Source organism: Sorex araneus, chromosome X (assembly GCF_027595985.1).
Source record: "Sorex araneus isolate mSorAra2 chromosome X, mSorAra2.pri, whole genome shotgun sequence".
Lineage (NCBI taxonomy): Eukaryota > Metazoa > Chordata > Mammalia > Eulipotyphla > Soricidae > Sorex > Sorex araneus.
Window position 1 is genome coordinate 86,099,077 of NC_073313.1, and position 14,240 is coordinate 86,113,316.

General features: G+C 42.8%; 1 protein-coding gene across 1 annotated transcript in view; it reads left to right on the forward strand.

Annotated features, from left to right (window-relative positions):
• LOC129399645 (fibrous sheath-interacting protein 2-like) overlaps positions 1-13,748 on the forward strand; it is a 112,717-nt gene extending 98,969 nt beyond the window's left edge. Inside the window, exon 24 of the mRNA XM_055120140.1 lies at positions 13,173-13,748. Within this exon, the coding sequence (XP_054976115.1) occupies positions 13,173-13,201 (29 nt within the window). The 3' untranslated portion in view covers positions 13,202-13,748. The remainder of the gene's footprint in view (positions 1-13,172) is intronic.
• The last annotated feature ends 492 nt before the right edge of the window (positions 13,749-14,240 follow it).

Here is a 14,240-nt window from a genome sequence, read left to right on the forward strand (position 1 = left end):
GTTTCCCTTCTACCAGCTTCACCCATCCTGGGAAACCAAGCATGCCTGTATGCAGGCACTTTTCCTCGTCTCTCTCTTTCTCTCCTTTTGGGCTTTATAGCTTGCAATACAAACACTAAGAGGTCATCATGTTTAGTGCTTTACTCATTTTCAGCACACATCTCCATCCATAGTAATCCCTTCAAAAAAATCATTGTGATAAAAGTCCCTGTTCATATCCCAACTGTTCTGCACTCAGGAAATTATCTGTGCTGCTGGGGATCAAACCCAGTTGGCCCGATGCAAGGAAAGAATCGAATCTGCTCAAGCCTGAAAATATAAAAGTATAGGTGACTAACCTCAATAATCTGGGTGGTTCTTACCCAATCAAATTAAGTCTTTCTGGATGAAACTACCTTCTTGTCTTCCAAATTGGCTTATTGCTAGAATCTGACAGACACATATATGGGAAAATAGTATATACCAGGCAAGGAATATATCAGGAAAATGCAAGTCAAAACCACAATGAGCTTATCACTTGGTATCTGTCAGCAAGGCTACTAAGAAAATACCATATACCAAATACTAAAAGAGCATACTGGGATGCCGGGTAGCAAACCAGATGGGCGGCAGTAAAAGCAAGCAAGCATCTTAACTTAACTGCTGTACTATGGCCCCAAACTTAGCAGTAATTAAGCATGGATGACCAACGTCAATGATCAGGTGGGTCTCCCCAAATCAGATTAAGCCTTTCTGGATGAAGCTAACTTCTTGTCTTCTGAGTGGTTTTATTGCTAGAACCTGACAGATACATATGTCGGGAAAATAGTATATCCCAGACAAGTAATATATCAGGAAAAATGCAAGTCAAACTCACAAGGAGCTTATCACTTGGTATCTGTAAGCAAGGGTATTAACAAAATACCAAACACTTATCACTTGCTATATGTCAGCAAAATACCAAACATCAAATGCTGAGAGTACTTGGATGCCAGGGATAAAACCCTATGGCCTGCACACAAGGCATGCAAGCATATAGGAAATCATTCAAACTAAAATAATATCTAATTCAATAATATCGAAGTCACTCTGGTGACAAACCATATTAATGTAAAGAAGGTGGGAAAACTTTCTCATACAGGTAACAAAACCTATGAATTGTAAAGGAGGTAGAAAAATGTTCTAAAATCATCACTGTCATCCCATTATTTATCGATTTACTCGAGCAGGCACCAGTAACGTCTCCATTCGTCCCAGCCCTGAGATTTTAGCAGCCTCTCCTTACTCATTTTTCCCAAAGACCGTTAGTGACCTTGGTTGCAAAATCATATCTAATTCAATTAAAAAAAAAGAGGGAGACTTTGGAATCCCCCAGCACTTGAGGCAGACTTCCAATCATGAACCAATCCTCCCTGTCTTCTTACTGTCCTGGGGTGGTACTTTGTTTCCTCAGGTATCACATAAGTGAGATTGCCTGATGAACCCTTTTTTCTTTCTGATTCACTTCATTTACCAGAACTCCATCCAATCACGTTCAAGTTGCAGCATTTTCTCTTTTGGTTTAGGACCAACATCAACCCTGCCCAGTCCCACACAGTGCTCAGAGCTTATTCTTGGCTCTGCACTCAGGCAACTATACAAATGCCAGGGATCAAACCTGGTTGATCACATACAAGGCAAGCATCTTACTGGCTGTACAATCAATCTAGCCCTAGAAATATTTAAGTATAAGTGACTACCTCAATAATCTGGGTGGGTTTTATCTAATCAGATTAAGTCTTTCTGGACGTAATTAATTTGCTGTTTTACCAGTTGTCTCATTGCTAGAATCTGACAGACACATATATCGGGAAAATGCTATATCCCAGACAAGGAATATATCAGGAATTGCAAGTCAAAATCACAAGGACCTTATAATTTGGTATCTGTCAGCAAGAGTATTAAAAAATACCAAACACTTATCACTTGGTATCTGTCAGCAAAATACCAAACATCAAAGCTGAGAGTGTACTGGGCTGCCAGGGATCAAACCCCATGGCCTGCAGGCAAGGCAAGCAAGCATTTAGGAAATCTTTCCCATGAAAATCATATGTAACTCAACAATATCAAAGTCACACTAGTGAAAAAACTCAAATGTAAGGAAGGTGGGAAAACTTTCTCACTAAAGTCATGTATAATTCAACAATATCAAATTAATATAGTCATATATCCTAGAGGTGTAAATTATGTTGGAATTTTTTCCCACTAAAATCATATCTAATTCAACAATATTGAAGTCAAGCTAGTGATAAAGCTCATAAATGTAAGGAAGGTAGGAAAACTTTCTCATTAAAGTCATGTAGAAATCACAATATCAAATTCATAGAGTAAGAAATCCTAGGGGTGTAAAGCATGCAGGAAATCTTTGCATTAGAATCATATCTAATTCAATAATATCGAAGCCAGACAGGTGAGAAACCTTTCTCACAAAAGTCACATCTAAGTCAACAATATGAAATTCATACAAGTAAGAAACACTATGAACTTTAAAGGAGGTAGGAAAATGTTCTCACTAAATACATATCTAATTCAATTAAAAAACAAAAATGGGGGCTGGAGCAATAGCATAGCGGGTAGGGCTTTTGCCTTGCACTCGGCCAACCCGGGTTCGAATCCCAGCATCCCATATGGTCCCCTGAGCACCGCCAGGAGTAATTCCTGAGTGCAAAGCCAGGAGTAACCCCTGTGCATCGCCGGGTGTGACCCAAAAAGCAAATAAAAAAGGAGGGAGACATTGGTATCCCCCAGCCCTTGAGTCAGGCTTCCAACCATGGACCAATCCTCCTGGTCTTCTTTCTACTGTGCTTGGGTGGTACTTTGTTTCATTAGACCACACATAGGTGAGATTGCCTGAAGAACCCTTTTTTCTTTTTGATTCACTTCACTCAACAGAACTCCATCCAATCACACCCACTTACAGTGTTTTATCTTTTTGTTTTGACCAATCCCACCTCTACCGAGCCCCCCACAGTGCTAAGGGCTTACTCTAGGCTCTACACCCAGGCAATGATATGGATGCCAGGGATCAAACCCGGTTGACCACATATAAAGCAAGCATCTAACTTGCTGGACTATCACTCCAGTCCTCGAAATATTTAAGTATAAGTGACTACCCTCAATAATCTGGTGGGTCTTACCCAATCAGATCAAGCCTTTCCAGGTGAAGATAACCTCTTGTCTTCCGACTTGTTTTATTGCCAGAATCTGACAGACACATATATGGGGAAATAGTATATCACAGGCAAGGAATATATCAGGAAAATGTAAATCAAAACCACAATGAGCTTATCTATCATCAATTCTATTAACAAGATAAACAGCAAATGCTTGAAAGAGTCCGATTCCTAGGAGATGACTCAAAATGCTGTAATAGGGCATACTTCCAGGAAGGCCTAGGTTCGATCTCTGTAATCATATAGATTTCTCCGGCATATATTACTTTCACTCTGCCCCTATATAATCATCACTGCTAACCCTGAATGAAGATGTATATTGACCCCCAGTCAGTAGTCTCACTAAAATCGTATCTAATTCAGTAATATCGAATTCATACAGGTCAGAAACCCTATGAAAGAATGTGAGAAATCTTTCTCACTAAAATCATATTGAATTCAGCAACAGCAAATTCATACAGGTGAGAAACCCTATGAATTGTAAAGAATGTAGAGGACTCTCTCAATCAAATCCTATCTCATTCAACACGAAGAATTCATGCAGGAGAGAAATCTTATGAAGGAAAAAAATTCTTCTGCAGAAAAGTTCTCCTGAGACACTTAACCTCATACAGGAAAAAAACCTTACGAATGTAAAGAATAGATGAAAACTTCTAAAGAAATCAGACCTTCAGGGCTGGAACGATAGCACAGCAGGCGGGGCGTTTGCCTTGCACACAGCCGACCTGGGTTCGATTCGCAGCATTCCATATGGTCCCCGGAGCACCGCCAGGGCTGATTCCTGAGTGCAGAGCCAGGGGTAACCCCTGTGCATCTCTGGGGTTGGAATACTCCTCACAGCATTATATAATTTAATGTACTCCCATGACATGTAAAAAATAATCATCTCTGAAACTCTTATGGAATAAAAAATCTCCCCCCAAGTAGTCAAAGCAACCCTAGGGGAAAAACATGGGAAGCATAACTTTCCAACTTCAAACTGTACTACAAAGCTGTAGTAATTAAAATAACATGGGACTGGAATAAGGAACAAACTCTCAGATCAATTAAAAAGAAATGAAAATTCAGAGAGCCAAAAGAAAAAAGAAAAAGGAAGAGAGACCACAAATGTCCCAAAGACAATTGAAATGAGATCTGCCTTCAGGAGGAAACCTGACAGAGGGATTGGAATAGGATAGGCAAGAGGAAAAAATCCAACAGTTGTGGAGGAAAGCGCAGACTTCCAAAGACAGCAGAAATTTTTTCTGAGTACCAGTAAGAAAGGATTTGGTTACAAAGGTTTGTGCATTCCCAGAATAATTCCAGGGTGGGACTTCCTTCACCATAACAGCACCATCACTAAATTCACCTATAGGAGATGCTGAATAATGAGAATTTCATCTAGGAGCACTCCAATCCTGGCATCCTGTCCATGGCAAATGCTGGACCCAATAATGAGAATTTCATCTAGGAGCACTCCAATCCTGGCATCCTGTCCATGGCAAATGCTGGACCCAACAAAAGACTCCCAGTTTTTCCTCTGTACCATCAAACTGACCGGTTGGATGGCAAGCACAAAGATTTTGGCATGGTGAATAGGACATGAATATTGTGGAAGCCAAGGAACATTTTGCATCCAGGAATGGCAAGGCCACACAAAATATAATGATTTCAGGCTGTGAACAATTCTAATGGCTTATGACTTCTCTTAGAACTACCAGAACATGGGGAAAGAGCACTACATAGTGAGTAGGGCATTTGCCTTTTACTGCATTAATCCAGGTTCAATCCGCAGCATCTCATATGGTTCCTCAAGTTCTGCCAGGATTAAGTTCTGAGTGTAAAGCCAAGAGTAACGAATGAGCTCCTCTAGGTGTGGTCCAAAACCAAAACCAAACAAAAAAAAAACCACAAGACCATTCCCTCTGCACCTCAGGAGCCCACCATCCCATACATACTCATGCCCTATGATGCTTGTGCTTTCCCTGCAGTTCGTTCAGTTTCATATTATTTTATATTCCCTTTCTACTTTCAGTGAGATTGTAGTTGCTCATGATTATAGAATCAAACAATGAGCAAGTTGTTAAAAATATTACAGAAGGGACCAGATAGGTAATACAGAGCATAGGGAGTGACAGCCAGGTCAGGAAAAGCCCAAAAAGAGCCTCAGAACATTCTCATTTCCAAATTGCTTCCGATCTTGGGGACGCCCTTGTTACAGTTCTGAGCCTTACTCAGAATTTCACCTGCAGAACACACAAGTTTGCAAGTTTTGTGACAGAAATCTTGACCTGGTAAAAAAGTAATAATAACAAAAATAAATAAATAAAATTTTAAAAAAAGTAAAAAAGGGCTGGAGCAATAGCACAGCGGGTAGGGCGTTTGCCTTGCACTCGGCCGACCCGAGTTCGAATCCCAGCATGCCATATGGTCCCCTGAGCACTGCCAGGGGTGATTCCTGAGTGCAGAGCCAGGAGTACCACCTGTGCATCGCCAGGTGTGACTCAAAAAAGAAAAAAAAAAAGAAATCTTGACCTGGGACAGGCTGCAAGCCTTATCTCCCAGAAGTGTTGGAAGCATGGCCTCTTTCAGAATATGATGTTCTCAGCATCAATTCATATAAGAACTAGAAACCAGCAACTTTACTGTCCATGCAGGATCCTCCTATGAAGTCATACCTCAGTGAAGCTGAGAAGTGTCGTAAGAAAGAGAAACCTGAGGAATGCAAGAAAACTATCTCCAGGAGGGCAAGCCACGTCAGGAAAGGCCCAAACAGAACCCCAGAAGTTTCTCATTCCTTGCTGCCTTGTCTCTGGGTGGACAAAATTGTTTGAGGACTGAGACTGATTCAGAAATTATCTTGCTGAAAAATTCAAGTTTGCAAGATTCTGTGACAGAAATCTTGACCTGAGATAGGCTTGGAGCCTTATCTCCCAAAACTGTCGGAAGCATGGCCTTTCAGAATTTGCACTTTTCAGCATAAATTCATATAAAACCTTGATTCCTGCAACTTTATGTTCTATTCCAGGATCCTCTTCTGAAGTCAAACCTCAGTGAAGCTGAGAAAACTCGCAAAGAAGATGTACCCGAGGAATGCAAGAAAACTATCACCAAGGTGGGCCAGCCAGGTCAGGAAAAGCCCAAAAAGAGCCTCAGAACATTTTCACTTCCAAATTGCTTCCGATCTTGGGGACGCCCTTGTTACAGTTCTGAGCCTTACTCAGAATTTCACCTGCAGAACACACAAGTTTGCAAGTTTTGTGACAGAAATCTTGACCTGGTAAAAAAATAATAATAATAAAAATAAATAAAATTTAAAAAAAAAGTAAAAAAGGGCTGGAGCAATAGCACAGCGGGTAGGGCGTTTGCCTTGCACTCGGCCAACCCGAGTTCGAATCCCAGCATGCCATATGGTCCTCTGAGCACTGCCAGGGGTGATTCCTGAGTGCAAAGCCAGGAGTATCACCTGTGCATCGCCAGGTGTGACTCAAAAAAGAAAAAAAAAGAAATCTTGACCTGGGACAGGCTGCAAGCCTTATCTCCCAGTAGTGTTGGAAGCATGGCTCCTTTCAGAATATGCTGTTCTCAGCATCAGTATGTTCTCCGCATATAAGAACTAGAACCCAGCAACTTTATTCTCCGTGCCAGGATCTCCTATGAAGTCAGACCTCAGTGAAGCTGAGAAGTGTCGTAAAGAAGAGAAACCCTGGGAATGCAAGAAAACTATCTCCAAGCTGGGCAAGCCAGGTCAGGAAAGGCCCAAACAGAGCCCCAGAAGTTTCTCACTCCTTGCTGCCTTGTCCCGGGGTGGACAAAATTGTTTGAGGACTGAGACTGATTCAGAAATTATCTTGCTGAAAAATTCAACTTTGCAAGATTCTGTGACAGAAATCTTGACCTGGGATAGGCTTCCAGCCTTATCCCCGAAAACTGTCGGAAGCATGGCCACTTTAAGAATTTGCACTTTTGAGCATAAATTCATATAAAACCTTGATTCCTGCACCTTTATTTCCTATTCCAGGATCCTCTTCTGAAGTCAAACCTCAGTGAACCTGAGAAAACTCGCAAAGAAGATGAATCCGAGGAATGCAAGAAAACTATCTCCAAGGTGGGCCAGCCAGGTCAGAAAAAGCCCAAAAAGACCCTCAGAACATTCTCACTTCCAAATTGCTTCCGATCTTGGGGACGCCCTTGTTACAGGTCTGAGCCTTACTAAGAATTTCACCTGCAGAACACACAAGTTTGCAAGGTTTGTGACAGATATCTTGACCAGGGACAGGCTGCAAGCCTTATCTCCCAGTAGTGTTGGAAGCATGGATCCTTTCAGAATATGCTGTTCTCAGCATCAATATGTTCTCCGCATATAAGAACTAGAACCCAGCTACTTTATTCTCCGTGCCAGGATCACCTATGGAGTCAAACCTCAGTGAAGCTGAGAAGTGTCGTAAAAAAGAGAAACCAAGGTAATGCAAAAAAACTATCTCCAAGGTGGGCCAGCCATGTCTGGAAAGGCCCAAAAAGACCCTCAGAACATTCTCACTTCCAAATTGCTTCAGATGTCTGTGACTCCCTTATTACAGGTCTGAGCCTTACTCGGAATTTCACCTGCACAACAGAAAAGTTTACAAGTTTTGTGACAGAAAACTTGACCTGGGACAGGTTGCAAGCCTTATCTCCCAGTAGTGTTGGAAGCATGGCTTCTTTCAGAATATGCTGTTCTCAACATCAATTCATATAAGAACTAGAAACCAGCAACTTTATTGTCCATTCCAGGATCCTCCTATGAAGTCAGACCTCTGTGAATCTGAGAAGTGTCATAAGAAAGAGAAACCCAAGGAATGCAAGAAAACTATCTCCAAGCTGGGCAAGCCAGGTCAGGAAAGGCCCAAACAGAGCCCCAGAAGTTTCTCACTCCTTGCTGCCTTGTCTCTGGGTGGACAAAATTGTTTGAGGACTGAGACTGATTCAGAAATTATCTTGCTGAAAAATTCAAGTTTGCAAGATTCTGTGACAGAAATCTTGACCTGGGATAGGCTTCCAGCCTTATCTCCCGAAACTGTCGGAAGCATGGCCTCTTTCAGAATTTGCACTTTTCAGCATAAATTCATATAAAACCTTGATTCCTGCAACTTTATGTTCTATTCCAGGATCCTCTTCTGCAGTCAAACCTGAGTGAAGCTGAGAAAACTCGCAAAGAAGATGTACCCGAGGAATGCAAGGAAACTATCTCCAAGGTGGGCTTGCCAGCCTAGGAAAGGCCCAAACAGAGCCCCAGAAGGTTCTCACTCCTTTACTGCCTTATCTCTGCGTGGACTCATTTGTTTGAGGACTGAGCCAGACTCAGAAATTAACTTGCTGAACATTCAACTTTGCAACTGTCTGTGAAAGAAATCTTAACCTTGCATAGGCTACCTGCCTTACCTCCCAGTACTTACAGAAGCATGGCTCTTTCAGAATAGCCAATTTTCTCCTAAAATTCATTTAATACCTTGAACCCTCCTACTTTGTCTATGCCAAGATTCTCCTCTGAAATTAAATATCAGTGAAGCTGAGAAGAATCGCGAAGAAGAGAAACCCTAGAAACGGAAGAAAACTATGTCCAACGTGGGCCAGCCAGCCCTGGAAAGGCCGACACAGAGCCTCAGAAGTTTCTCACTCCCAAACTGCCCCCTATCTGCTGGACACCATTGTTTAAGGACTGATCCTTACTCAGAATTTAACTTGCAGAACACACAAGTTTACAAGTTTTGTGACAGAAGTCTTTACCTGTGACAGGCTGCAAGCCTTATCTCCCAGTAGTGTTGGAAGCATGGCTCCTTTCAAAATATGCTTTTTTCACCATCAATATGTTCTCCGCATATAAGAACTAGAACCCTGCAACTTTATTCTCCGTGCAAGGATCCTCCTATGAAGTCAGACCTCAGTGAAGCTGAGAAGTGTCGTAAAGAAGAGAAACCCTGGGAATGCAAGAAAACTATCTCCAAGCTGGGCAAGCCAGGTCAGGAAAGGCCAAAACAGAGCCCCAGAAGTTTCTCACTCCTTGCTGCCTTGTCTCTGGGTGGACAAAATTGTTTGAGGACTGAGACTCATTCAGAAATTATCTTGCTGAAAAATTCAAGTTTGCAACATTCTGTGACAAAAATCTTGACCTGAGATAGGCTTCCAGCCTTATCTCCCAAAACTGTCGGAAGCATGGCCTCTTTCAGAATTTGCACTTCTCAGCATAAATTCATATAAAACCTTGATTCCTGCAACTTTATTTTCTATTCCAGGATCCTCTTCTGCAGTCAACCCTCAGTGAAGCTGAGAAAAGTCGCAAAGAAGATGAACCCGAGGAATGCAAGAAAACTATCTCCAAGTTGGGCCAGCCAGGTCAGAAAAACCCCAAAAAGACCCTCAGAACATTCTCACTTCCAAATTCTTCCGATCCTGGGGACACCCTTGTTACAGGTCTGAGCCTTACTCAGAATTTCACCGCAGAACATACAAGTTTGCAAGGTTTGTGACAGAAATCTTGACCTGGGACAGGCTGCAAGCCTTATCTCCCAGAAGTGTTGGAAGCATGGCCTCTTTCAGAATATGCTGTTCTCAGCATCAATTCATATAAGAACTAGAAACCAGCAACTTTACTGTCCGTGCCAGGATCCTCCTATGCAGTCACACCTCAGTGAAGCTGAGAAGTGTCGTAAGAAAGAGAAATCTGAGGAATGCAAGAAAACTATCTCCAAGCTGGGCAAGCCAGGTCAGGAAAGGCCCAAACAGAGCCCCAGAAGTTTCTCACTCCTTGCTGCCTTGTCTCTGGGTGGACAAAATTGTTTGAGGACTGAGACTCATTCAGAAATTATCTTGCTGAAAAATTCAAGTTTGCAAGATTCTGTGACAGAAATCTTGACCTGGGATAGGCTTGCAGCCTTATCTCCCAAAACTGTCGGAAGCATGGCCTCTTTCAGAATTTGCACTTTTCAGCATAAATTCATATAAAACCTTGATTCCTGCAACTTTATGTTCTATTCCAGGATCCTCTTCTGAAGTCAAACCTCAGTGAAGCTGAGAAAACTCGCAAAGAAGATGTACCCGAGGAATGCAAGAAAACTATCTCCAAGGTGGGCTAGCCAGCCTAGGAAGGGCCCAAACAGAGCCCCAGAAGGTTCTCACTCCTTTACTGCCTTGTCTCTGCGTGGACTCATTTGTTTGAGGACCTAGCCAGACTCAGAAATTAACTTGCTGAACATTCAACTTTGCAACTTTCTGTGAAAGAAATCTTGACCTTGCATAGGCTACCTGCCTTACCTCCCAGTACTTACGGAAGCATGGCTCTTTCAGAATAGCCAATTTTCTCCTAAAATTCATTTAATACCTTGAACCCTCCTACTTTGTCTATGCCCGGATTCTCCTCTGAAATTAAATATCAGTGAAGCTGAGAAGAATCGCGAAGAAGAGAAACCCTAGAAACAGAAGAAAACTATGTCCAACGTGGGCCAGCCAGCCGAGGAAAGGCACAAACAGAGCCCCAGAAGTTTCTCATTCCCAAATTGCCCCCTATCTGCTGGACACCATTGTTTAAGGACTGAGCCTTACTCACAATTTAACTTGCAGAACACACAAGTTTGCAAGTTTTGTGACAGAAATCTTGACCTGGGACAGGCTGCAAGCCTTATCTCCCAGTATTGTTGGAAGCATGGTTTCTTTCAGAAATATGCTGCTCTCAGCATCAATATGTTCTCCTTATATAAGAACTAGAAACCAGCAACTTTATTCTCCGTGCCAGGAACCTTTTATGAAGTCAAACCTCAGTGAAGCTGAGAAGAGTCGTAAGGAAGAGAAACCCTAGGAATGCAAGAAAACTATCTCCAAGGAGGTCCATCTAGGTGAGTAAAGGCCCAAAGAGAGCCTCAGTACATTCTCACTTCCAAATTGCTTCCAATCTTGGGGAAGCCCGTGTTACAGGTCTGAGCCTTACTCAGAATTTCACCTGCACAACAGACAAGTTTGCAAGTTGTGTGACAGAAGTCTTGACCTGGGACAGGCTGCAAGCCTTATCTCCCAGTAGTGTTGGAAGCATGGCTCCTTTCAGAATATGCTGTTCTCAGCATCAATATGTTCTCCGCATATAAGAACTAGAACCCAGCAACTTTATTCTCCGTGCCAGGATCCTCCTATGAAGTCAGACCTCAGTGAAGCTGAGAAGTGTCGTAAAGAAGAGAAACCCTGGGAATGCAAGAAAACTATCTCCAAGCTGGGCAAGCCAGGTCAGGTAAGGCCCAAACAGAGCCCCAGAAGTTTCTCACTCCTTGCTGCCTTGTCTCTGGGAGGACAAAATTGTTTGAGGACTGAGACTGATTCAGAAATTATCTTGCTGAAAAATTCAACTTTGCAAGATTCTGTGACAGAAATCTTGACCTGGGATAGGCTTGCAGCCTTATCTCCCAAAACTGTCGGAAGCATGGCCTCTTTCAGAATTTGCACTTTTCAGCATAAATTCATATAAAACCTTGATTCCTGCAACTTTATGTTCTATTCCAGGATCCTCTTCTGCAGTTAACCCTCAATGAAGCTGAGAAAACTGGCAAAGAAGATAAACGGAGGAATGCAAGAAAACTATCTCTAAGGTGGGGCAGCCACGTCAGGAAAGGCCCAAAAAGAGCCTCACAACATTCTCACTTCCAAATTGCTTCCGATCCTGGGGACGCCCTTATTACAGGTCTGAGCCTTACTCAAAATTTCACCGCAGAACACACAAGTTTGCAAGGTTTGTGACAGAAATCTTGACCTGGGACAGGCTGCAAGCCTTATCTCCCAGAAGTGTTGGAAGCATGGCCTCTTTCAGAATATGATGTTCTCAGCATCAATTCATATAAGAACTAGAAACCAGCAACTTTACTGTCCGTGCCAGGATCCTCCTACGAAGTCAAACCTCAGTGAAGCTGAGAACTGTCGTAAGAAAGAGAAACCTGAGGAATGCAAGAAAACTATCTCCAAGCTGGGCAAGCCAGGTCAGGAAAGGCCCAAACAGAGCCCCAGAAGTTTCTCACTCCTTGCTGCCTTGTCTCTGGGTGGACAAAATTGTTTGAGGACTGAGACTGATTCAGAAATTATCTTGCTGAAAAATTCAAGTTTGCAAGATTCTGTGACAGAAATCTTGACCTGGGATAGGCTTCCAGCCTTATCCACGAAAACTATCGGAAGCATGGCCACTTAAGATTTTGCACTTTTCAGCATAAATTCATATAAAACCTTGATTCCTGCACCTTTATTTTCTATTCCAGGATCCTCTTCTGAAGTCAAACCTCAGTGAATCTGAGAAAACTCGCAAAGAAGATGAACCCAAGGAATGCAAGAAAACTATCTCCAAGGTGGGCCAGCCAGGTCAGGAAAAGCCCAAAAAGAGCCTCAGAACATTCTCATTTCCAAATTGCTTCCGATCTTGGGGACGCCCTTGTTACAGGTCTGAGCCTTACTGAGAATTTCACCTGCAGAACACACAAGTTTGCAAGGTTTGTGACAGATACCTTGACCTGGGACAGGCTGCAATCCTTATCTCCCAGTAGTGTTGGAAGCATGGCTCCTTTCAGAATATGCTGTTCTCTGCATATAAGAACTAGAACCCAGCAACTTTATTCTCCGTGCCAGGATCCTCCTATGGAGTCAAACCTCAGTGAAGCTGAGCAGTGTCATAGAAGAGAAACCCTGGGAATGCAAGAAAACTATCTCCAAGCTGGGCAAGCCAGGTCAGGAAAGGCCCAAACAGAGCCCCAGAAGTTTCTCACTCCTTGCTGCCTTGTCTCTGGGAGGACAAAATTGTTTGAGGACTGAGACTGATTCAGAAATGATCTTGCTGAAAAATTCAACTTTGCAAGATTCTGTGACAGAAATCTTGACCTGGGATAGGCTTCCAGCCTTATCTCCCAAAACTGTCGGAAGCATGGCCTCTTTCAGAATTTGCACTTTTCAGCATAAATTCATATAAAACCTTGATTCCTGCAACTTTATGTTCTATTCCAGGATCCTCTTCTGCAGTCAAACCTCAGTGAAGCTGAGAAAACTCGCAAAGAAGATAAACCGGAGGAATGCAAGAAAACTATGTCCAACGTGGGCCAGCCAGCCCAGGAAATGCCCAAACAGAGCCCCAGAACCTTCTCACTCCCAAACTGCCCCCTATCTGCTGGACACCATTGTTTAAGGACTGAGCCTTACTCACAATTTAACTTGCAGAACACACAAGTTTGCAAGTTTTGTGACAGAAATCTTGACCTGGGACAGGCTGCAAGCCTTATCTCCCAGTAGTATTGGAAGCATGGCTCCTATCAGAATATGCTGTTCTCAGCATCAATATGTTCTCCGCATATAAGAACTAGAACCCAGCAACTTTATTCTCCGTGCCAGGATCCTCCTATGAAGTCAGACCTCAGTGAATCTGAGAAGTGTCGTGAAGAAGAGAAACCCTGGGAATGCAAGAAAACTATCTCCAAGCTGGGCAAGCCAGGTCAGGAAAGGCCCAAACAGAGCCCCAGAAGTTTCTCACTCCTTGCTGCCTTGTCTCTGGGAGGACAAAATTGTTTGAGGACTGAGACTGATTCAGAAATTATCTTGCTGAAAAATTCAACTTTGCAAGATTCTGTGACAGAAATCTTGACCTGGGATAGGCTTCCAGCCTTATTTCCCAAAACTGTCGGAAGCATGGCCTCTTTCAGAATTTGCACTTTTCAGCATAAATTCATATAAAACCTTGATTCCTGCAACTTTATGTTCTATTCCAGGATCCTCTTCTGCAGTCAAACCTCAGTGAAGCTGAGAAAACTCGCAAAGAAGATAAACCGGAGGAATGCAAGAAAACTATGTCCAACGTGGGCCAGCCAGCCCAGGAAATGCCCAAACAGAGCCCCAGAAGCTTCTCACTCCCAAACTGCCCCCTATCTGCTGGACACCATTGTTTAAGGACTGAGCCTTACTCACAATTTAACTTGCAGAACACACAAGTTTGCAAGTTTTGTGACAGAAATCTTGACCTGGGACAGGCTGCAAGCCTTATCTCCCAGTAGTGTTGGAAGCATGGTTTCTTTCAGAAATATG